Source organism: Arvicola amphibius, chromosome 5 (assembly GCF_903992535.2).
Source record: "Arvicola amphibius chromosome 5, mArvAmp1.2, whole genome shotgun sequence".
NCBI lineage: Eukaryota > Metazoa > Chordata > Mammalia > Rodentia > Cricetidae > Arvicola > Arvicola amphibius.
Genome location: NC_052051.1, coordinates 45271863 through 45297192, shown reverse-complemented (window position 1 = coordinate 45297192; position 25330 = coordinate 45271863). Strand labels below are relative to the sequence as shown.

The 25330-nt window shown below is 39.4% G+C and overlaps 1 protein-coding gene across 2 annotated transcripts in view; it reads left to right on the top strand.

Annotated features, from left to right (window-relative positions):
- Ptpra (protein tyrosine phosphatase receptor type A) overlaps positions 1–25330 on the top strand; it is a 101183-nt gene that overhangs the window by 27529 nt on the left and 48324 nt on the right. For both annotated transcript variants that reach the window (XM_038330234.1, XM_038330233.1), the window contains exons 2-3: positions 23663–23741; positions 23870–24208. In XM_038330234.1, coding sequence (XP_038186162.1) covers positions 23669–23741; positions 23870–24208 — 412 coding nt within the window. In that variant the 5' untranslated portion in view covers positions 23663–23668. The remainder of the gene's footprint in view (positions 1–23662; positions 23742–23869; positions 24209–25330) is intronic.

Sequence of the window (25330 nt, the reverse complement as noted above, 5' to 3'; positions counted from 1 at the left end):
TAGTAGTTTAGCTCTGCACTCGGATCCTCAGGCACAAACAAAACATCACCACAGTGTATGCTTTTATTTAACTTTTTAATTTTATTTAATTTTTATTTTATTTTAGTATATGGATGTTTCATCTGCATATATGTCTGTGTTCCACGTGTGTAGGGCTAGTAAGGGTCAGAAACGGGTATCAGATTCCCTGGAACTAGAGTTAGGGATTATTGTGACTCCCCGTAAGGATACTAGGACCTGAGCCTGTGTCCTCTGCAAGAACAAGAAGTACTTTAACCTCTGAGACATCCCCCCATTTTTCTAGATTATTATATAAGTTTTCAAAATACATCTTAATAATCATCTATGTTAATTAGAATAGCTAGTAATTCCCATTCTTTTATCTTTAATTTTATTGAGTCTTTTTTATTAGTTTGTCTGTGAGGTTGTTAATCTTGTTTATTTTTTCAAAGAAGCAAATTTTTTAACTATTTTGTGTATCATTCTTTTTAATATTTTTATTTTTTATGTGATGTGTATGTAATTGCTGGCATACACGTGCTATAGTGAACATGTGGCACCAGATGACAACTTGGAGATTCAGTTCTCACCTTCCATCTTGTTAAGGCAGGGTTTCTTTTGTTTCTGCTGTGGCTTTTGCATACTCTAAGCTAACTTGCCCATGGGTTTCTGGGCGATTCTTCCGTGTGTGCATATATTGTTCTTTTAATCTCCATAATTAATTTCTGCCCTGACCTTTATTATGTCTTACAATGTAAGAAATTTGGGATTTAGATTCTGTTTTTTTAAAAGCCCTGTGCTGCGTTGTTCAGTTATTTATTTGTGATCTTTCTGTTGTTTTGTTTTTGAGACAGATTCTCGCTTGGTAACCCTGGCTAGCCAGATACTTTTTTATGTAGACTAGGTTGGCCTTGAACTCATAGATATCTGTCTGCTCTCACTCCCAAGTGCTGGAAGTAAATAATGTATGCAACTATGACTGGCTGACTTTTTCTTTTAATATAAGCACTCATAATTGTAAACTTTCCTCTTAGAACTGCCTTAGCTGTATCTCAAATTTTGTAGTAAGTTTTGCTTTCATTTTCATTTGACTCGAGGACCTTTTTAATTTCCTCCCAGATTTCCTTACCAGTCATCCAAGAATAATTTGTTCAGTCTTTATATTTGTATAGTTTTTATAGTTTTCCAGTGACTCTCAGTTTTATTGTACTATGAGCTGATAAAATAGAAACATTATTTTTATTCTTTTGTATTTGTTATGACTCAATTTGTGATTTAGAATGTAGTTTGTTTTAGATAAGGTTCCATGGGCCATTGAGAAGAATGTAAGTCCTTTGTATTGAATGGAATATTTGTGTATCTGTTAAGTCCACTTGATCTGTGGTGTATTCTGTGGTGTAGTTGAATGGTTGTTGAATTTTAATTTTCGTGACCTATCCGAAGATGAGAAGAGGAGATTGGAATTACCCATTATTATTGTATGAGGACCTGTCTAATATTTTATGTCAATTATTACTGTTTGTTTTATGAAATTGGTAGGCTCAGCATTTGGCACATATATACTTACAGTTGTCATACTTTTTTTTTTTTAGTTTGTTTGTTTTTTGAGACAGGGTTTCTCTGTGTAGTCCTGACCTCCTGGAACTAACTCTGTAGGCCAGGCTGGCCTTGAACTCACAGATCTACTTGCCTTTGCCTCCCTTAAATAGTGTCCTTCTGTTGCTGTGACAAAAACATTGACTGACACGAACCAGTTTTAGGAAGAAATAGCTTATTTTGGCTCATAGTCCCAAGATACAATCCACGCCCAGCAGCGTGAGTTTTAGTTGATTCTGGATATAGTCAAGTTGACAACCAAGATTAGCCGTCATAGCCTTTTACTTAATCTCTTGTTTTTCTTTCTTTTTTTCTGGTTTTTGTTTTGTTGTCATTATTTTGTTGGTTGGTTGGTTGGTTGGTTTGTGTGTTTGATTTTTGTTTTTTCGAGACAGGGTTTCTCTGGCTGACTTAGAACTAACGCTGTAGAACAGTTAGGCCTTGAACTATGGGATCCGCCTGCCTCTGCCTCCTGAGTGTTGGGATTAAAGGTGTGCATCACCACTGTATCTTGTTCTAACACATTTTTATTATGTGTAAGTAGCAGATGATCCTTATGGGATACTTGGGTATTGCAGAAATCTAACTAGAATTGCTAACATTTTGAATATTTTTTATTTCTCTATCAGTGTACATATACTTAGTATTCAGTGTGTTAGTTGGGTCCCCGAGAAACAGACAGTGGTGCCCCTGGGGAGAACATGTTGGAGTGTGGATCAGACTGCAGTGGACACCTGGCAAAGTCTGCCTGCCCAGGCTACCTGACAGGAGGGGAATGCTGAAGAAAGGGGTCTCAAGCCGACTGTTTCCTCACAGCTGACAGTTCTTTTTGTGTGCAGGAGGTGTATATTCATATGGATACATGTGTGTTTATGTGTGTGTGGAGTCTAGCAGTCAGCCTTGGATGTCATTCCTCAGGATTCATCACCTTGTTTTTTGAGACAAGGTCTCTTACTGGCCTGGACCTCACTGAACAGGCAAGGCTGTCTGTGTTCCCCAGAGATCCATCTGTCCCCACCTCTCCAGCACTGGGGATACATATATCTGCCACATTTGGCTCTTCTATGTGGGCTCTGGCGAATCAAAGTCCAGTCCTCATGCCTAGACAGCCGACACTACCAACGGAGCCATGCCCTAACCTGAGTCTTTTTCATTAAGAGGAATGTACTTGGTATCTTTGTGTCTCCAGTTGCCACAAAATTTTGTGTCCTGCATTTTCTAACACATGCACTTATTTTGAGGCTTCATAAATTTGTAAAATGTATATGTAATATTCCGACAAGTGCTTAGCTTATATATCTGTTCCCTAGGTTTCTAAGTTGTCCATATTAATAAAAGCATAGCAATGAACATCATTGTGTAAGGTTTTAAACTTGATAGGATTGTTTTCAGTAGGTTCTCAGAAGTAAATAGACTGAAGAATATGAAGGGGCCTTTTATGTGGAAAGGGTAGCTGTGTGTGGTATTCATATGTCAGTAAAAGGAATAAGCAACTTGTACCATCAGGACCCCGTAGACTTTTTTTCTTGTTTTGAACGTTGAGACAGGGTCTCTAGCCCAGACCTGCCTTAAACTCCCCGTGTAGCTCAGGATGACCCTTCAGCTTCTGATCATCTTGCCTCTGCCCCTCAAGTCTTAGGATTATAGGTGTGAGTAAGTCACCATACTATGAATACTGGGACCTCATGATGAATTGAACTGTATCCCCTCAGGAGCCTTTGATTGCTATTTGTAAATTAAAGGATTATATTAATTCAGTTCCTTGTCCAAAGGGATGGGGGAAGATAAGGTGATGATATGAATGAAGGCTTCGGAGTCAGACTCACCAGATATACTTTCGTCTTTGCAGTTTTCTTGTTTGTGGCTGTGGGCATGTGTCTGGGTATCAGCTATTCCCCTAAATAGTAGTAGTAATAGTTTTCTTCTTTTACGGAGGACTGTCTGAAGTAAGTAAATGAGGTAGAACATATAAAAACATTTAATATGAAGTTGTATCTCATTGAAAGTTCTTAAATGAAGGAGTTGTCTTAGGGTTTCAGTTGCTGTGAAGAGACACCATGACCATGGCAACTCTTATAAATGAAAATTATAAATGAAATGGTGGCTTGCTTACAGTTCAGAGGTTCAGTTCATTATCATCATGATGTGTGAACATGGTGGCATTCAGGCAGACATGATTCTGGCTACATCTTGATTAGGAAGCAATAGGAAATGAATTCAGACACTGGGCAGTATCTTAAGCATAGGGACCTCAAAGCCTACCCCTGTAGTAACACACTTCCTCCAACAAGGCCACACCTCCTAGTAGTGCCACTCCCTATGAGCTTATGGAGGCAGTTACATTCGAACTACCATATGGGTTTTGTTGTTGCTCTTCTTTGTTTGAGACAAGATCATGCTGTGAGGGTAGACCAGCACGATCAAACTTGTGATCCTCCTGCCTCAAGCTTTCCAAGTGCTGGCATTACAGGTATGCACCATTACACCTGACATTAGATATTTGTTTGATTATTTTAGTTGTCCATGATTTGAAAGAGAACATTTAATCCAAGCTGTCTAAAAGGGAAAAAAATGAGGTTTAAAGAGATGCATAGATTTATCCTGGGTCACTTAGCCAGAAAGTAGAGTTCTGCCTAGTGCAGGCCTGAAAAGCCTTGACATAGACATCTCAAGGCAGGAAAGTTCTTTGTTCTAGGGGACTGTCCTGTGATTTATAAGATGTTTAACAGCATCCTAGGCCTTGACCTCCCCACATGTCAGTGACACAGTCCTCATGCCTTCATTTTTGGTGTTCAAAACCAACTTTAGACATTGCCTGCTGTCGCTAATGGCTAACGGTATATGAACAACTCTACAGCAACACAGTCCAAGCTTTTGAACAAGCAAGCAGTGTCAAAGACCTGCTTGGAAAGGCCAATTTCTTGTGAATTCAGTTCTCCTGAGCTCCTTAGTGTTCAGAGCTATTAAAATGGCACTAGAATAGTAGAATTCTGTAGCTCCTAGAATTGTAAGCATGCCTTTATGATATAACCTGTAAAGGTGCTGACCGCCCTAGAACAACAGCCCATGGAATTTAAATAGGTTATTTTATGTCTCTCATGCCCCTCTTTGGTAGCAGTTGGCACAGCTTGGGGGAGTCCCATTGTTAAAACTAGTACTTGGACATGACGTACAAATGTCTGTTGAATTGACTGCTTTCAGCCCTTTTGCATGTGTATTTAAAACTGAAATCGTGGGTCATACAGAAGTTCTGTCATCCACGATTTTTTTTTTTTTTTGAGGGACTACCACAATGGTTTTTTGTAGTGAATGAACTGGTTTACATTCTTCCCAGCAGTGTTCTTATTTTATTTTCTTTCCTGTGTATGGATATCTCCTGCATATATGTCTGTGCACCAAATGTGTACAATGTCCAAGGAGCCCAGAAGAGAGCATTGTATCTCCAAGAACTGGAGTTACAGGGTTTTGTGAGCAACCAAATGGGTGCTGGGAACTAAACTCCAGTCCCCTAGAAGAGCAACAAGTGCCCTTAACCACTGAGCCATCTCTCCAATCCTGCAAGGTTGTTTATAATGGCTTTCATAATTCTTCCATAATTAAATTTATACTGTTGGACTTTTTAGTAAACTTACTTTTTTGATTGTTTTACTTTTCTTTTATTGAAAATAGATTTTTTCATACAGTATATTCTAATTATAGTTTCTTCTCTCCCAACTCCTCCAACACACCTGCACCCCCATCTGAATCCACATCCTCTCTCTGGTTAGAAAACAAACAAGCATCTAAAGAATAATAATAAAATAAAAACAAATCAGAATAGAACAACAAACAGAAGAAAAAGAGCCAAGGAAAAAGCACAGAAAACATATATAGACCAGAGACATGCTTTTGCACACACGGGAATTCCATAATTAAAAAAAAAATACAAAACCAGAAGCCGTACTATATATCTGCAAAGGATCTGTAAAGTTGGGGGGAGGGGCTACAAAACATTATGAGACAAAGAAACTTCAAGATGTGTTTTCCATCTGCTGATGGGCATGGGGCCTGCCCTTCAGAGTGGTTTGTATCTCCAGTCAGACTTCTACTGGAGGAAACTAATTTTTCTTTTGGAGGTGGTTTCCAGTTCAAGATAGCTTTGGGTTTAGGGGTGGGGACTTGTGCCTCATTCTCCTCAGCACAGGACACCCTCTCTGGTGAAGACCAGTCCATGTCGCAGTCTGTGAGTTCTGATGTGCATCGGTCCTGCTGTGTTTAGAGGCCTTGTTTTCATGGTGTCCTTCGTCCCTCCAGCTCTTACACTCCTTCCACCTCCTCTTCTACAGGGTTCCCTAAGCACTGACGGGAGGGATTGAATGGAGACATCCCATCTAGAGCTGAGTGTTCTAAGGTCTCTCACTCTCTAGACATTGTCTGGCTGTGGCTCTCTGTATTTGTTCCCATCTACCTCAGGAGGATGTTTCCTGGCTGAGCAAGGCACAGACCTGAGTCTTGCAGAATATCATTAGGAGTCATTTTGTTGCTAAATTCCTTTAGCATACAGTAGTATTTGGTTTTCCCCTAGGTCCCTGGCCTACCTAGTCTGAAGTTTTGGCTATAGCAGTGATCAGGATGGGTTCCATCCAATGGAGTGGGCTTTAAACCAGATCAGATATTGGTTGGTTAGTTCCACAAGCTTGGTATCACCATTGCACTAGCACATCTTATAGGCACTTCACTTTTGTAGATTGAAAGATTTTGGTGTTTACCTTTCTTCTTCGGTAGTTTACAGAGGCCCTTTCAGTGCCATGAACACTAGTACATACATATGAAGGCTCTAGGTTGGCACAAGCTCAACTTCTTTGTGTTCACTGAGTTGTATAGCTGTGCTGACTTCAGTCATAGGACCTTAAAGTCAGTTTTTAGAGAGCAGCAATAGCTTTGACCAACAACTAGGTAAGATGGGAGCCATTCCCAGTACTGGAAGCTTCATGTGGTGATGAGAGACGTCCAGTTGAGCCTATGTCACTCCCGTTATTTGGTGATTTCATTTAGATCACCTTCATATATGGTTATATTGTAAAAGCTTTTACTATATTAGGTTTCAGTACAACCCCTCAAATGGATGTTAGCTTTAACCGTCTCTTCCCATAGTCCCTCTTTAACATCCCTTTCTTTCTCATTCCATTTGATCCTTCTTGTGAATTCAGTTCTCCTGAGCTCTTTAGTGTTCAGAGCTATTAAGATGGCACTGTGCTCTACAGCTCCTAGAATTATAAGCATGCCTTTATGAGATAACCTGTAAGGGTGCTGATTTCCCTAGAACAACAGCCCATGGTATTTAAATAAGTTATTTTATGTTTCTCATCTCTCCAGTCTTCCATCAGTCCATAACTATACCCTTCCTAGGGAGATGTGTTTCTGCCTCTAGTCCCTTATTCTATATCTAAACGGTGGTTAAACAGATTATAGCTTGTTTATCAAAGACTTAACAGCTAATATCCATATATAAGCAAATACATAGCATATTTATCTTTCTGGGTCTGGGTTATCTCAGGATGATTCTTTTTTTGCTCTGACTGTTTAATGATTTTATTTTTTTAACAACTGAGTAATATTTCATTGTGTAAATGTACTATATTTTCCTTATCCATTCATCCATTGACGTCTGTTTTTAGCTTCTGGTTATTATGAATAAAATAGCAGTTAACATGGCTGACCTAGTGTCTCTGTAGTAGGATAAAGTGTCCTGTGGGAAGTTTTATAGTTGGGCCTTGAGGTAGATCAATTTCCATCTTTCTGAGGAATCACCACATTGATTTCTATAGTGGCTGTACAAGTTTGCACTCCCACCAGCAATGAATGAATGTCATTCCACATGCTCACCAGCATGAGCTGTCTTTTTTTTTTTTTTTTTTATTGATCTTGGTTGTTCTGACTGCTGTAAGATGAAATCTCAAAGTAGTTTTGATTTGCAGTTCCCTGATGACTAAAAATGTTGAACTTTCCTCTTTTGACAATTCGGTTTAGATCTGTACCCCATGTTTTTAATTAGGTTACTTTTTCCTAATGAACAGTTGTTTTTTAGTTCCTTATATATTTTAGATATTAATCCTCTGTTGGATATGTAGTTGGTAAAAATACTTTCCCCATCTGTAGCCTGCCACTTGTCAGAATTACGTGACCTTGCCTGCAAAAGCTTTTTTTTTTTTTCAGTTTCATGAGGTCCCATTATTAATTGCTGTTCTTAGTGTCTGTGCTATCAGTGCTCTGTTCAGAAAGTCTTCTCCTGTGCCAGTGAGTTCAAGACTTTCTCTTTCTGTCACTTTCTGTCCCACTTTCTCTTCTGTCAGATTTAGAAGGAAGAGTAAATGAGTCAGAATGAAGGAAACTGTTCACTTTCATTTCCAGGTGTTATTGACTGAAATACTTGGGCAACATGGGAGGTGAGAAAATGCCTGACATACAAGCTCCTCATGTCCTTTGTATCCTCAGTTCTCCAAGGTAACACTGGAATTTAATAGAACAAATGAGTAAAGGAGTGTTTCCCTGCTTTGAAGTATCTTGGACTATCATTGCTTTACAAGTCAAGCTTACCATCAGTTTACTTAATATGCATTCCAGGAAGAGATTAGGAAAGTACTTTTTTTGGTGATATTACTAGCCCCAAACTGTTCTGATCAGCTACAGAATTTAAATTTCCCAGGGCTTGCTGCCAAACCTGATGACCTAAGTCCAATCCCTAAACCCAATGGAAGGAGAGAGCTGACTACCACAAGTTGACCTCTGTCCTACACATGGGTATTTGGCATGTACACACACACACACACACACAAAATCAATCAATCTGTAAAAACTTTTGCTTCCCTCTACGCCCACTTTTCACTGAAAAGATGAGAACCTTGGTGAGTGTTTTCTGACCTCTCTGACATGACAGGGAGCAAATGGGAACTAGTGAAGTTATACTTCTGTGCCTTAATTTCTCAGTTATTGTATAAGGTTTTCTTTTTCTAGAAAGAGACTGATCTGGAATGAGAATGGATTCTCATCAATAAAAGCAGAGCTGTAAGTGGGTCATCTGACTTTGCTTTTGTGCTCCACATTCACATGGTTATAAAAGGCCTTTCATGAGTTTTCTAGGCTTTCATTGCTGTCAGACTCTCCACAGGCATTGTGAAAGAATTAAGCTACCCACCCCTCCCCCATGCTGGTCGCATGGGCTCTTTCTGGGGCTATTTACAGACTACTTTAGCTCAGCAGGAACTGCTAACACTGAATCATGCACTTCTTTGAAATTAGTGTCATAACCACCAAAGATGTCTGCTGATATCTAATAGAGTGGCTTGCAACCTAAATTTTACCAAATTATGAAGCCATGACTTGTTTGTATTAAAATCACTTAGATATAAAATTTGTCTATAGGTAATATTTCTGTTATCAGTTGGATTAGAAATTTATGAAAACTTCAGATAACTTAGGTGTATACTCAGAAATTAAAAAGAAACTTGTCTGCTGATGAGATGGTACACATCTATAATCTCAGTACTGAGGAGACAGAAGAAGGATCAGGGTGCAAGGATGACCTAGGCTATATAGTAAGCCCTTGTCTCAAGCAAACAAAAAACAAAACAAAACAAAAACAGGAAGAGTAGTGAGTTACAGCACTGGTCAACATTGAAATAGTTGTTATTTCAGGTTTTTTTGCTGTAGGAATAGCAATAACAAGGAAAGTATGGAATTTAGAGGGGATCTTTAGTAAAGTATTTGTGACATAATTGAGTAGTAAAGTAACTGTAAAGGTTTGACTTCTGGGGACTGAGAGGTGCCACGTACGTACTGTTTTTTCAGAGGACCCAAGGTTGATTATTAGTACCAACACTAGAGCTCATGGCTGCCTGAAACTCCAGCACCTCCTTCCCGCCTCAGTGAGTACTGCACTCGTGTGCACAAACCCAAGCACAAACCACACAACACATTACATTTAGTTTAAGAAAATAAAACCTTTATTTGTTTGTTTTTTGTTTTGTATTTTTTATTTTGTTTTGTGAAACAGGGTTTCTCTATGTAGCCCTAGCTTGTCATGGAACTCACTATGTAGACCAGGCTGGCCTCAAACTCAGAGATCTTCCAGCTTCTGCCTCCCAAGTGTTAGGATGAAAAGCATATACTACCATGCCTGGCCCCAAAACAATAAAATCTCTTTAAAAAGTTATTTACATTTTACTGGCATCTGCATTCTGTTGATACCTATACTATAACTACAAAGTTGGCCATACTGATTTTTGAAAGGCCAACTATTTTAATCAGTTAAAATAGGTTCCAAGATATAGTAAAATTAGTTCTTCAAGACCTTCCTGTTTGTGCACTGTACATTATTTCCACAGTTAAATATTCTCTATATTTTTTGTATTTTAGCCACCTTTATATTCTAAATTACCTGTCAGTGCTGCACTCTGATTCAGCAACTTAGCCATTCTCTTGCCAGTGTACTGGTTTTTACTATTTTAATTTCTTATTATAAAGGCAAGGATCTCTAGTGTTTGCTAGACATGAATAGAAGCCACTTTGGTTTATTTCTGACTTTCAAAGTAATGTTCTCAGTGTTTCCCTGTTAACAATAATTATGTGTTATTTTATTGGCTCGTTGATGGATTGGTTTTGTTTTTTGTTTTTTTTTTTTTTTTTTTCTTTGGTTTTGTTTTGTTTTTTCAGGCAGAGTTTCTCTGTGTAGCCCTGGCTGTCCTGGAACCTTTTTAGAGGAATTTTTCTTCTATTCCTATGAGGATTTTGAGAAATCTTAAATTCATATTCTTTTATCTGTTATATTTCCACATCTACTAAATATATAATCTTCTTTAATTTGGGTTAATTATGTTGTCTTTGTTTCATTTCTGTTTCTTTGACAAAATACCTTGACAGAAAGCAATTTAGGAGAGAATGGGGTTTATTTTAGCTTATAATTCCATATTACAGACTATCATTGTGGGGCAGTCTAGGCAGGAACTTCAAATAGCTGGTCATAGCACCAGCAGTCAAGAGCAGAGAGAAATGAACATATGTATGCTCACCTCCTTGTTTGTTCTCAGCTCATTTCTCTGCTTCTAAGCAGATCAAGGTCCAATATGCCTAGGGAATGGTGCTACCCATAGTGGGCTGGGTCTTCCCACATCAATTGACTTAATTAAAACAGTTTGCAACAGATATGACCACTGACCAATCTAATGGAGACAATTTCTTGTTGATACTCTCTTCTCTTCCTGGCTTATTGTAGATTGTACTAGGTTGATGTCTCAGCTTTCTATTGTTGTGATAAAACACTGACCAAAAGCAACTTGGGCAGGAAAGGGTTTATTTTACTTACACTTCCAGGCAATAGCCTGTCACTGAAGGAAGTCAGGCCAAGAACCTGGAAGCAGAAACTGACTAAGAGGCCATGGAGGAATGCTGCTGTCTTGCTCCTTATGGCTTATTTAACCTACTTTTTTGTAGCGCACAGGATCTCCAACCCGGTGATACTATCACCATGGTGAACTAAGCTCTCACACATCAGTCGTCAATCAAAAAATGGACAACAGTCTTACCTACAGGCCAATATGGTAGGGACAGTTTCCCAACTGAGATTCTGTCTTCCAAAATGACTCTAGCTTGTGTCAAGTTGACTTAAAACTAGCCAGCACAGTTCACAATTAAAACTAACCAACCATCACATATATTTATAGACTTTAGATTAAAATATCTTTTTAAAACATCCTTAAATATCTTAGAGACATTCAAATTGATCATGATTAACTTTTCTGAATTTTACGTTCAATTTGATTAGTTTTCAAATCATTTGCCTTAATTTTTGATAATATTAGTTGTTTCATATACTGTGTTTAGATGCTTCTAGTTTGCATTTATATTAATTTTGCCTTCTGTTTTCAAGTTTATGTACGTATGTCTGATATTTCACTTTAATAGGCATGTGCTGGTATTTTACATTTCCCAGATGATTTAATGATTCTCACTTTTTTTGCATGTGCTTGATTGCCTTCCAAACACCTTCTCTCATTGTCATTTTTTGTTGTTAGGTCTAACCCAGGATCTTTCTTTTAGGTGGGGGACGGGGGAGGTGTTTTTTTTTTGGTTGCTCTTTTTAAAAAATATATAAACAAACAAACAAACAAACAAATAAATAAAACAAGGCTTCTCTCTAGCCCTGGATGTCCTGGAGCTTGCTCTGTAGACCCAAGTGCTGGGACTAAAGACGTGTACCACCATTGCCTGGCTGGCCTAGGATCTTAAAGGGTGCTAAGACAAGAGCTCTGCAGCTGTGTCCTTCCTTTTTGTTATTCTTGTTTTGTTTGTTTGATTTTTCAAGACAGGATTTCTCTGTGTAGCTTTGGAGCCTGTCCTGGAACTCGCTCTGTAGACCAGCCTGGCTTCGAACTCAAAGAGATAGCCTGCCTCTGCCTCCTGAGTGCTGGGATTAAAGGCGTGTGCCTGGTGCCCTTCCATTTTTATTAAAGTATCCAGATCTGGGAAGCAACCGTATATTAGATAAAGTTTTCTAAGATTTTCTTCCAGTTTATGGCTTGTCTTATTATTCTACCTAATCTGTTTTTTAAAATGTTGTTTTATGCCAGGTGTGGTGGATCTCTGTGAGTTCAGGACCTGCCTGCATTGTCAGTTCTAGGTCAGCCAGGGCTATGTAAAGAGATCCTTTCTCAAAAAAACATATAAATAAATAAAATACTGTTTCTAGATAGAATTCACATTGTTGTGCAGTTCTCACCACCATCTGTATCTAAAATTTCTCCATCCTCTTCAGCTGTGCCTCTGTACCCATTAAATACTGACTCTCCATTCCTTCTTCCCAGCAGCCCTAGCAGCTATCATTGCACTTCCTGATTCTGATTTTTACTACTCTTAGATTGCACAGTATTTGGCCTTTCTTGCCTGACTTTCTGTTTGTTTTTGTCTGTCTATAGGTTTGAAGTTCTGGGAATCTAACCCTGACTTGCTCTACCATTGAACTACACTCAGTGTATAACCCATAAACAGACAGACAAAACTGAACAGATACCTGCACGGCAAACACTTTCCTGATTGAGCCCTTTACCCAGCCTCAAGCTTTCTAGTTGTAGATCTCACATTTAAACTCATTTGAGCTAGTTCATATGTATAATTAAAAGTAAGAGTCCAATTTTACTCCTTTTTATATGATTATAGTTTTCAAGGCGCTATCCTCCTCTACTGTGTGTGTGTGTGTGTGTGTGTGTGTGTGTGTGTGTGTGTGTGTGTGTGTGTGTGTGTATCTGTCTGTCTGTCTGTAGAACACAGGTCAATGTTGGATCGATCTTCCCTAATCATTTTCCTCTTACTATTTATTTATTTGTTTGTTTATTTTGAGACAATGTTTCTCACTGAACCTGGAGCTCTCTGATTTAGTTAGACTGACTGAAAACAGATCTGGGTTCGATCCCCAAAACTAAAAAATCATAAATACATAAATATAAATTCAGGCACATGCTCTGAGTCATACTAAGTGAAAAAAGCCAGAGAGAGGTCACATATTACAGGATTCCCAACAATAAGTAAAACTCAGAGTCACAAAGTACAATGGTGGGTTGCCAAAGGCGGGAGGAAAAGGTGTTGGAGACCTTCCTTAGAAGCACTTCAGCATTCTCATCGTTCGGTTTTCTCTCACTAGCATCTCTTGTGTTCCCCTCCCACCCTCACCCAGTGGCAGGTATCAGTTTTCTACTTAGCGTTCACCTACTCCTTCTTTTTGTTTGCTTGTTTGTTTGTTTGGGTTTTTTGTTGTTTTGGGTTTTGTTGGTTTGTTTGTTTTTGTTTTTTCAAGACAGGATTTCTCTATGGCTTTGGAGCCTGTCCTGGAACTAGCTCTTGTAGACCAGGCTGGCTTCGAAATCACAGAGATCTACCTGCCTCTGCCTTCTGAGTGCTGGGATTAAAGGTGTGTGCCACTACTGCCTGGCTTCACCTACTACTTGTTGTGCTGGTCAGATGTCTCCTGTCTTGCTTGCTTATTGCTGCATTTGTACTTGATCAGCTGTTTTTGCCTGACTTCCATGGCAGCGGCTCTGTCATTGCCTGTCTGCTGGTCTGCCCCTTCTGTAGTACTGCACCTTCTGCACATCCAGAACTAAGCTCATCCATCACTTTCCCTGCTGTATGCCCCCAAACTTGGTCATCCTTCTACCTGTGGCATTGCTGTCCACTTACATCCAACACATGGGCCTTGCCCACCTCCAGCATCACATTAAATCTTTAATTTTGTCAATTCTAACACCTATCAATCCTTATTCTGCCCAAGACAGTCTTAACCTCCCCTAGTTCCTCTTGCTTTAATGACTAGATTCCTTCTGAAGGCTTTGGTCAGTGACTCCCCTAACTTTACACTCAACCAGTTGAACCTCTATCTTGTTGTTAACTGTTCTAAACTCTATATTGTTCTGTGTCCATTCCCTAACACTCTTATTGGTATCTCCCAATTGTTCACTTCTATGTCAGAACTTTTTATTATTGAGGAAAACAAAAAAAAAAATTTTGTTATAGCAACAGTCCTTTGGTGATGTAATGGCTGCCTTGTCTTGCCTCATGTACATTATATTCCCTTTGTGTCATCGTCTCAGACACTAGTCTGTTGTGTCCATGTTTGTACTGAGATCCTGCTTGATGCCTGGGTTGGAGTTGTGTACTTTGAGAATGACATGGCCATTGCCATCTTGAAATCTGAGCTGCTATGTTACCCATTGAATGTTCACCTAAAATACCAGTCACCACTCCCCTGTCCCAGATGCATATAATCCTGGCCCAACTACACATAGTCTTGTGGGATTAAGAGTATACAGGAGATGGAAGTTTGGCTGAGGTTGAGATTTCCTGATTCGTCACCAATGTCAGGAGTAGGGTTTATTTGCTGGTGGCAACTGCCTAATAGTCCCCCTTGCTCCTAGTCCATGTGTAAGCCTTTCTTTGGTCTGTTGGGTGGCCTCTGTAATCAGTAGGCGTTTCTGTGCTTCTTCCCAACTTGCTGTCACAGGTGGTACCGACAAGTATTTTAAGCTTTGAAGTTCTGACTGCCTACAAGCTGCCTGGTCCTTCTCTTGGCTAACTCGTGTGCTTCAAGTTTTGCTGAAAATACCGCTGTAGTTTACACTTCTTTTACCTCATTTTAGTATTTATTGGCTAACTTTTTTTTTTAATTCAGGATTTGAATAATTTATTTGTGCCTCACTACAGGTTAATGAATCCCTTGATAATAGTGTTTATATCTAAGGTATGTATCCTCAGCTATCTGGTGAATTAAAAGGAAAAATCCATGGGATGTGGAGTTTGAAAAGCCCATGTTTGATTATCAGTAAACACTTACTAACTGTATAGCCTTGAGCAAATTCCTTAATCTCTAGAAAAAATAGTATTGAACTTATAGTATTCAGAGAATTAAATAGGATAAAGTACATAAATGCCCATTACAGAGGCTCAAAACAAGCAATCATAGCTACTTATTGTTTCTGATAATAAATAATGCTGAACAAGCAAATAGTTGGCTGAAGTGGCTGACCCCTCCTTCTAGTCACTTTTTGCTTTTAAGTCAGACTTTCGAGTCACCTGAGCAGCCCCAGGATCTGGCCCAGAGCCATTTGAAATGACTTTCAGCTGCCATTTTACCCCACACTTGGAAAACATCTTCAGTAAGACTGAGGTCTGAGCTCATTCATATCTTTCCCACCACAAACTTCATCTCCACCAAAAAGGTGAATTTAATAAAATCAAGACCATAACTAAATACTGGATATTTAAACATCAGTAATTGATTTATTTGATCATATTTTCAAGGCTTGCTACTCCACCATTGAAAAACATCTGTAAAATAGAAATAAAATCTCCAATTTTTTTAGTTGGCATTTTTGGAAAATGTATGTTTCTTCATTAGTTATTTGAAGAAAAGTCAGGTAATCTTAAGTCTGAATTTTACCTACTGAGAAACTATTTTTCAAATTTCTTTTTTTTTTTTTTTTTTCGAGACAGGGTTTCTCTGCAGCTGTTTTAGAGCCTGTCCTGGAACTAGCTCTTGTAGACCAGGCTGGCCTCGAACTCAGAGATCCGCCTGCCTCTGCCTCCGAGTGCTGGAATTAAAGGCGTGCGCCACCACTGCCCGGCTTTTTCAAATTTCTTTATCTGCAAAATGGGATTAAGAATAGTAAAAAACAGGCCAGGTGGTGGTGGTGCATACCTTTAATCCCAGCACTCAGGAGGCAAAAGCAGGAGGATTTCTGAGTTCAGGGCTAGCCTGGTCTACATACTGAGTTCCAGGACAGTCAGAGCTACATAGACTCTATCTCAAAAAATATATTAAATAAATAAATAAATAAATAAATAAATAAATAAATAAAGAGATAGAAGGCTTTAACAGGAATAAAAGGTTTAAAGTAATAATGCATAGCTTTCTTGTGGTCATATTTTATTGGGAATATGTTAAATACGGAACACAACTATGGTTATAATATTTTTCTTTTGTGGTACTAGCAGTCAAAACAAGAACCTCATGATGTGTGCTGGGCAAATACTCTATAATTATGCTACATCCTCAGCCATTCTTATTTTTATTTTGAGACAGGGTCTTGCTGTGTAACCCAGGCTTGTCTTAAACTGTTATCTTTCTACCTCAGCCCTCCATGTAGCTGGAATTGCAGGTGTATGCTTGAACATGTGAGTAGAAAGAATTAATGGAAGGTATTAGAACCACAACCTAAGCTTTGAGGAATGCACAGCTCAGCTCTCCGTCATTAGTAAGGACTTTATGTTGTTACTGTTGATTCCTTGAGATAGCGCCTCATGGCTAGTCCCAGGCCGGCCTTCAACTCTAGATCCTTCTTCTCCAGCCTCCAGGTTGCTGGGAATGTCGGTGTGTCCCATGACACTCGCTAATGTTAGGGTTTATAACCTCTTTCTGTACTAAATATGTGCAGAGCACCCTCACACTCTCTTCCCTAGGTCATCAGTAGTCAGATGTGAGGAGTTGTTCTTACTCCATGTGAGTTCTGTCAGAATTGAGATTGTTGCATCTGTCTGAAAATACTTTGTGTATGAATGATTTGCTTGTATTTATGTATGTGCACCACATGTGTGCCTGGTGCCCTTGGAGGCCAGAGGGCATTGGATCACCTGAAACTGGAGTTACAGACAGCTGTGAGCTGCCATGTGGGTGCTGGGAGCTAAACTCAGGTCCTCTGCAAGAGCAGCAAGTGCTCTTAACTGCTAACCCGTCTCTCCAGCACCTGAGATGTGTTTTAAAATCACCTTTCTAGGGCTGGGGAGATGGCTCGGAAGTTAAGAGTACTGGTTGCTCTTCCAGAGGTCCTGAGTTCAAGTCCCAGCAACCACATGGTGGCTCACAACCATCTGGTGCCCTCTTCTGGCCTTCAAGCATACAGACAGACAGAACACTGTATACATAATAAATAAATAAATCTTAAAAAAATAAAATAAAGGGCTGGAGAGGTGGCTCAGAGGTTAAGAGCATTGCCTGCTCTTCCAAAGGTCCTGAGTTCAATTACCAGCAACTACATGGTGGCTCACAACCATCTGTAATGGGGTCTGATGCCCTCTTCTGGCCTGCAGGCATATACACAGACAGAATATTGTATACATAATAAATAAATAAATTTTAAAAAAAATAAAATTACCTTTCTAGAGATCACACAGCACAATTAAGTTTATTAGCCCTTTGGCTAGAGTTTGCTCAATTGTCCACATGTCTAAATAGTAGACATGATCTCTTGTGCCTCAGTTTTCTTCTCTTTGTCCTCATGTGAGAGGTTGTGGCTGTCAGCCTTGGCATCCACTGGCGGGAATTATATATCAGGGCAAGAAATACTGATTTTTAGCCAGAAGCCAACAAAGGTAGGCTTTCTCTAGCAAATTTTTGCTGTGCCTGTGGTAGTCCATTTTTTAATTTTGAATGCAGAATTTATTTTTCAAATAAATTAGCCCTGAAATGTGTGTAAATATATATAATTGATTGTCCATGAATTAAACATTCATGTTTCTGGCCAGATGGTGGTGATGTAAGCCTTTAATCCAAGCACTTAGGAAGCAGAAGCAGGTGAATCTCTAAGTTCGAAAGCCAGCCTGGTCTATAAACTGAATTCAGGACAACTAGGGCTACCTAGAGAAACTCTATCTTGAAAAACAAAACAAAAATTCAGGTTTCTGGCCTGGGTAGCTCAGTAGTAAAGTGCCTGTAGCGTGCCCACAGTCCTGGCTACTGTTTCCTCAACTACTTGTTTTTCAGGGGTGTCCAATTTAACATTTACAGTTTCTATAATGGGGGATATACTACCAACAGCAAAGTATACATAGAGTAAGTTTTCATAACCCTACTCTGCGCTGTCAGCATAGCAGAATTGGTAAGGATTAAGTGAGAGAGTGAGAGGAGGTATAAAAAGTATTTAGCATATAAAATGTATAAAGAGTATCCTGTTCTCTCTCTCTTCCCCCCCCCCCTTTTTTTTTTTTTGGACAGCGTTTCTCTGTGTAGTTTTGGAGTCTGTCCTGGAACTTGCTCTGTAGACCAGGCTGACCTCAAACTCACAGAGATCCTCCTGCCTCTGCCTCCCAAGTGCTGGGATTAAAGATGTGTAGCACTAATGTATCCTGGTCTTTTTAGATGGGAGAGAAGATGTGGAAAATCTCACAGCCAGTGAGCATTGCCCACTTGGGTATCCCCAATGGAGAACAAGAACCTTCATTTACCCCATAGAAAATATGTCAGGTTTGCTATGCTGAGTTTGAATTTTAAGAGCATTTGGAAAATAGTCAGTCTTGGGAAAAGCACAATTGTGGTGTTATCTCTGTTATCAACGTGATGAGATCTAGACTCTAGAAGATGGACCTTTCGGTGTGCCCATCAGGGATGATCTTGTTTAGGTTAATTTCTTTTTAAATTAGTAAGGGGGTAAGTGTGCATGAGTACAGGTACATGTGGAGGCTACTCAGTTGTGAGCCCCCAACATGGGTACTAGAAACCAAACTCCTCTGCATGAGCAGCAAACACTTTAATTGCTGAGCCAGCTCTCCAGTTTCCACAAAAACTTTTTAAAATTTTTATTTTATTTCATTTGCATGTGTGTACATGCATGTGTGCATACACATGTTGAGGTCAGAGGACAATTTACAGGAATCAGTCCTCTCCTTCCACCATGTGAGTCCCAGGGAGTAAATTCATATCATCAGCTTGGTAGCAAAGTACTTTACCAACTGAGCCATCTGCCTGCCTCCTACAGTCAACTCTTAATAGAGGCAAACAGAAAGGACTGACTAAAATATTGTTGGTATATCCACGTAATAAAGCACTACAGCTGTTGACCAGAAAGGTACCTATGTGTATTGATATGGAAAGTGTTTAGGATTTGTTTAAGTAAAATTTGAAGCACTAGATTTATCTTATTTATAAGTTTTTAAATGTAAACCTTCTGAAGAGTTTAGATATAAGTATCTAGTGACCTCCTCGGAAATGAGACTCGTGGTGGTGAATGGGACTTGTTTTATTTGCCCTGTTCTGTTTGTAATTATTATTACAAGTGTGCTTTATTTTTGGTTGGAGCAGGGGGTTCAAGACAGAGTTTCTCTGTGTAGCCCTGGCTGTCTTGCAAATTACTCTGGAGACCAAGCTGGCCTTGAACCCACAGAGATCCGCCTGCCTCTGCCTCCCGGTGCTGGGATTAAAGGTGTGCACCACCACTGCCTGTCTTGGATGACAACTTTCAATAGTCAGTTCTCTCTACTAGTCCCAAGGATGAATTTCAGTTTGTCAGGATTGCCAGCAGGCTCCTTAGCCCGCTGAGCTGTCTGTCTGCTCCTCCCCACCTCCCACCTCAATCTTTCTTACTAACAACAGTAGTAAGTACCACACAATACTATTCACAGACTGGAGAGTTGGCTCAGACATTAAGAGCCAAGGTCCTGAATTCAATTCCCAGCAACCACATGGTGGCTTAACTAGATCTGGTGCCTGCTTCTAGCATGCAGGCAGACATGCAGACAGAACACTGTGTACATAATAAACAAATAAAAATCTTAAAAGAAAAAGAGCACTGGCTTTCCTTCTTGATGGACACTGGTTCAATTCCCAGCACTTACATGGTAAGTCACAACTTCTGTAGCTCCCAGATCTGACACCCTCACACAGGCATACATGCAAGCAAAATACCAATTCTCATGAAAATAAAAAAAAAAAAAAAGACTATTTACAATGGCAAAAATAATTTTAGTTGCTATGTCCTGGGTTTTTAAGATCTGGTTCTGTGGCAGTCATTTTTTTGATGAGTCATCTAATATAAAAATTTTAAATATATAGAAAAATCTAAAGAAGTTCTTTTTTTAATCTGAGACAGGATCTCACTTAGCTTCAGACTCAGAACAGTCCTTCTGCCTCAGCTTTCTGAGTACTGAGATTATAGGTATGAGCCACCACTCCCAGCTGAGAGGTGTGTATGTGTAGATGTATGTGTGAGGGGTGCACATGTTCCTCAGGGTGTTCCTGAATGTTCTGATTTAGGCCAGGTTGGCTGCCCCTAGAGATCCGCCTGCCTCTGCACCCCCCAGCACTGGGATTATAAGTAGGTGCCACCACACTCAGCTTTTTCTCATAAGTGCTGACAATGGCATCATCAATTTAACAGTATTCTACTATACATATTTTAAATTATATATCTACCTATCCTCTTACCAATTCTTTTTGTGTAGGGGGGTTGTTTTTTTCGAGAAAGGGTTTCTCTTTGTAGCCCTGACTGTCCTGGAACTCGCCCTATAGACCAGGCTGGCCTCAAACTCACAAGATCTGCCTGCCTCTTCCTCCTGAGTGCTGGGATTAAAGGTATGCTCTACCAGCTACCAATTCATTTTTTAATTTTTAATGAGTGTATGTATACTGTGTATATATGTATGTCGAGTGCATATATGCAGGACAATTTGCTTGAATATGTTCTCTTGAACGCCCCAGTGATTTGACTCAGATCCTTGGCTTGGTAGCAAGCACTTTGTGTCAGTTATGGTTCCCTAAAGGAACATAACTTATGGAATGAATATGTATAGTCTTCTCCTCCCTCTTCCTTCTGTTCTTCCTCTTCCCTGTCCTCTCATTTCCATTCTTCCTTTTTTCATTTTTCCTGGGATTTATTAGTGTGGCTTACAGGTTGTGGTCCTGGGGTAGACCAACAATAGCTGTCACTTGACAGAAAGGCCAAAAATCCTGTAATTGTCCGATCTACGAGACTGGATGTCTCAGCAGTCCCAGTCTGGTGCTAGAGTCCTAGAGGATTCCTAAAGAGCTTTTGGTCTTCAATCTATGTTAGAATCCCAAAGAAGTAGGTTCTAATACCAGTGAGGGAGTGCCTCAGCAACAGGACAATGAACTTGCCAGCAAGGGGAAGGGCAAGCAGATTTTATCTGATTGCAGATGTAATCAGGTTGACAACCAAGGTCATCACACACCTGTACCACCAAGCCATCTTGTTGGTCCCTACCTATTAATTTTGGATATAAATAGTATTTTAATGGTAAATAACATCAGTATATTTTTCTTCATATACTAAAGAATACATGGAATTTACTAGAGTACAATATTTGTTTTATGGGTTAGAGCAGTGGTTCTCAACTTCCCTTATGTTGCAACCCTTTAATATAGTTAGTTCCTCATGTGGTGACCCCCAACCATACAAGTATTTTCATTGCTACTTCATTTTGTTAGTGTTATGGATCGTAATATAAATATTTGTTTTCTGATGGTCTTAGATGACCCCGTGAGAGGGTTGTTTGACCTCCAAAGGGGTCATGACCCACAGGTTGAGAACCATTAGGTTAGAGGATTTTTTTTTTTTCTTTTGTGGCTATGTTTCTGTGTACAGCTCTGACTGGCCTGGAACTTGCTTTGTAGACCAGGCTGGCCTCAAACTCACAGAGATCTGTCTCTGCCTCCCAGGTGCTGGAATTAAAGACATAAGACACTGTCCGGGCTTTTTTTATTTTAAATAAAATAAAATTTACTTTAATGAAGTGCATAGATCTTTCAGTGAGTTCTGAAAGTTCATCTTTGTCCATCTTCCACTTACCTGATAGGATACAGAATACAAGGTTAACACTTCTAATCTGAAATCAGAAGTTTATAGACTCCCACCCAGTAACATGTATGCAAACACTCCTAAACCTAAGCAGTTCTAGAATCCCATACACTTCGAGTTTGTACCGTTTAAATAAAGACCACTCAGTCTGTATTATTGTCCTGTTTCATTCCAATAAATCTGTTTTCTGAAGAACTCTTACTCTGATTTTTTCCTGTGCAAGTTAATTTTGCTTATGGTAGGATTTCATGCATATAGAATCGTAATTATGCACTTCTGGTACCAACTTTTATTCACTCAGCATATGAAATGAATCTTTTTAGATTCATCCATGATGTGTGTTTTTATGCCAGTAATTCTTTTCTGCTTCGATTCTGAGAAAAGCTCCTGACAACACGTAGTTCTGTTTCTGGTCCCTTACTTTGTACCATTCTTTTATCTGTCTTTTTTTGTTTGTTTGTTTTTGACATTATAGTAGGAGTTCTTGATAGCAGGTAGTGCTGGTCCTCTAATTTTTTTTTCCTTTTTCATATCTACTTGACTCTCTTGAGTCTTTTGCCTGCATATAAACTTTAGAAACAGTTTATTAATATCAACAAAAATGTGATTTTTTTAGCAAGATTATGTTTACCTGTAGACTAATTTTGGAAAACGTAATATCTTAATAAAACTAAGTTCCTATCTGTGAACAATGTTTATGATCAGTTTTTTAACTTTATTTTTCTTGTCAGCCTCCGTTTTTACTTTTATAGTTGCTTGCATTACTCTTACCCTTAGAAAGCTATTTTGTACCTTCATTTCACAAATATTTGTTCATGCTCTTTAAAGTGTCCTTTAAATTTTAATTCTTTAAGCCAGTTTATTTTCTGTTGATTTACCCTGAGTAGCCAAGCACATGTATACAATAGACTTCCAGCCTGCTGCCTGATGCTCATGTAAATGGTTGTTTGCATTGCCAACTTTGAAATATGATCAGGCAGAAATTGAACTGGCTTCTGTAAGAGGTCAATATAAGTTCACTATCCATTTCTTTACGAGTTATAGACATCTAACATAATGTAGCACTGCCTTCCATTATCACAGCCTGAATGAATGAATGAATGAATGAAATTTATGCCCTGGTAATGCTGAACCATGCATGGGCAGCTCATATATGGTGGTTCTGTTGAACTTGTCCATATTGGGTTTCATGATCTAAGTTGATGAGGATGACTGACCAGGTTTCTTCCTCAAAAGGGCACCAGATCTCATTCCAGATGGTTGTGAGCCATCAATTGGTTGCTAGGAATTGAACTCAGGACCTTTGGAAAAGCAGGCAGTTCTCTTAACCACTGAACCATTTCTCCAGTCCCTATTATCAAAGCCTACAAAGGAATAAAAGTCTCTGCACTTAAGGAAGGCCACTGCTGAATACATTCCCCTGCTAGGCAATCCCATTGTAGCACAGCAAACTTCTGGGTTTGTATAAATTACCTACATATGCCCCAGCTCAGTATTTTCATATGCCCCTTTTCACTCAGATTGTGGCTACCATATTAATTTAAACCACAGGGAAGCATGACTTGTAAATAAACTGGTTCTCAATTCTTTCTGTAGAACCTAGATCAGTATTGTACTTAGGTCCTGAGTAGATGAACTTAGGAAATGTAAGGACTGCTTAGCTCTCATACATAGAGATACAGTCTAGTACTAGAGTTTTTAAATGGTTTTTAAAGTGCAACCAAGGTTGAGAATTATACTTTAAAAGATATTTATTTAAATATACTTTTATTTCTATGAAGACACAATTAATAGCTAAACTTCTGGGGCAAACAGCCTGTCGAGCTCTCAAAAGATCCTTTGTATGTATTTAAATAGCTAAGAAAGATGCTACCCAAAATAACTTGTTGTATTTTGACTCACTTGGACATAATTATAATAATGTAAGACTTCATCTCATGTGTCTCCTTGTTTTCTAGGTCAGCATGGATTCCTGGTTCATTCTTGTTCTGTTTGGCAGTAGTCTAATACATGTCAGTGCCAACAATGCTACAACAGGTAAAAATTGCTATCTGAGAAGATGTGTGAGGCATTTATTAATGCTTACTACTTTGTGTCTTAACTTTTGAGCTTCTCGTTCTTCATAAAATGTTTCTTTTTTTCTTTTCTTTTTTTGGTGTTTGTAGTTTCACCTTCTTTAGAAATTACAAGATTAATTAAAACATCAACAACAGAATCAGTTAAGGAGGAGAATAAAACTTCAAATCCAACCTCTTCAGTAATTTCTCTTTCTGAGGCACCAACATTCAGCCCCAATCTAACTCTGGAACCCACCTATGTAACTACTGTCAATTCTTCACACTCTGACAATGGGACCAAGAGAGCAGCAAGCACGGACTCTGGAGGCACTACTGTCTCACCCAATGGAACATGGCTTGATAACTTATTTACAGACGCCAGGACAGAACCCTGGGAGGGGAATTCCAGCACAGCAGCAACCACTCCAGAGACCTTCCCTCCTGCAGGTACCAGAGTTGCTTTCTGCTTATTCATCTCACTCTGAGTTTATTTACCATTTTACTGTCTTTGTATCTATTTTATAGCCACAAAATTCTTGAAATATATGTTTGCCAAGAAAAGTAATGAAACCTCAAGAAAGGGAATTTTTAAAGATTTCTTTTAATGTATGTGTCCGTGTACCTGTGTGTATGTGCCTGTGTCTATGTGTGTTTGCATGCATTTATGTGCAACATGTGTATGCGGGTGCCCTCAGAGGCAAGAAGAAGGTCTTGGATACCCTGGACTTGGAATTTCAGGTGGTTCTGAACTACCTGATGTGGGCACTGGGGATGAAGTCCATGTCCTCTGAAAGGACAGCAAGTGCTCTTAATAGAGCCATCCCGCCAGCCCCCGTCCTGTAAGCAATTCTTTTTTTTTCGGGTTTTTTTTGTTTTGTTGTTGTTTCGTTTTTTGTTTTTTGTTTGTTTGTTTTTGTTTTTCGAGACAGGGTTTCTCTGTAGCTTTGGAGCCTGTCTTGGAACTAGCTCTTGTAGACCAGGCTGGCCTCGAACTCACAGAGATCCGCCTGCCTCTGCCTCCCGAGTGCTGGGATTAAAGGCGTGCACCACCAACACCCGGCAATTCTTAATACCTGCTTAGTATAGCACTTTCTGGAGGCTATTTTTCTGATAGGTAAGATCCTATTAGATTGATGAGGTCCATGTGTGTTTAAAGGTATTGAATAAAGAGAGGGGAGCTAGTATATAATCAAAAGACTGAAGATGAAAAGCACAGATTGGGAAGTGAATTGGCCTTAAGAAGAAGCAGTCTATGGGGGCCATGAGGAGAGAATGAAGATGGAAGTCCCATACGTAACACAGCAGTAGACTGTGGGTACATGAGAAAGGGGCTCACGGAGGCTTACATTTCAGAGCCATCTGTTCAGCCCAAGTCTCTGTCTCCTTGACTTTGAGTCACTAGATTTAAGCAGCAGTGGCTCAGAGGACAAGATCAGAACTCTGGGCCTGAGATCAGCTTGGGTAGGGCAGGTTTCTGACTTAATGGACCAGGTTCCTGGTTTGTAGAAGACAAACAGAGGGTCCCTCAAAAAGCTTTTACATGGAGTAATAGCTCCAATTGCTGCATAA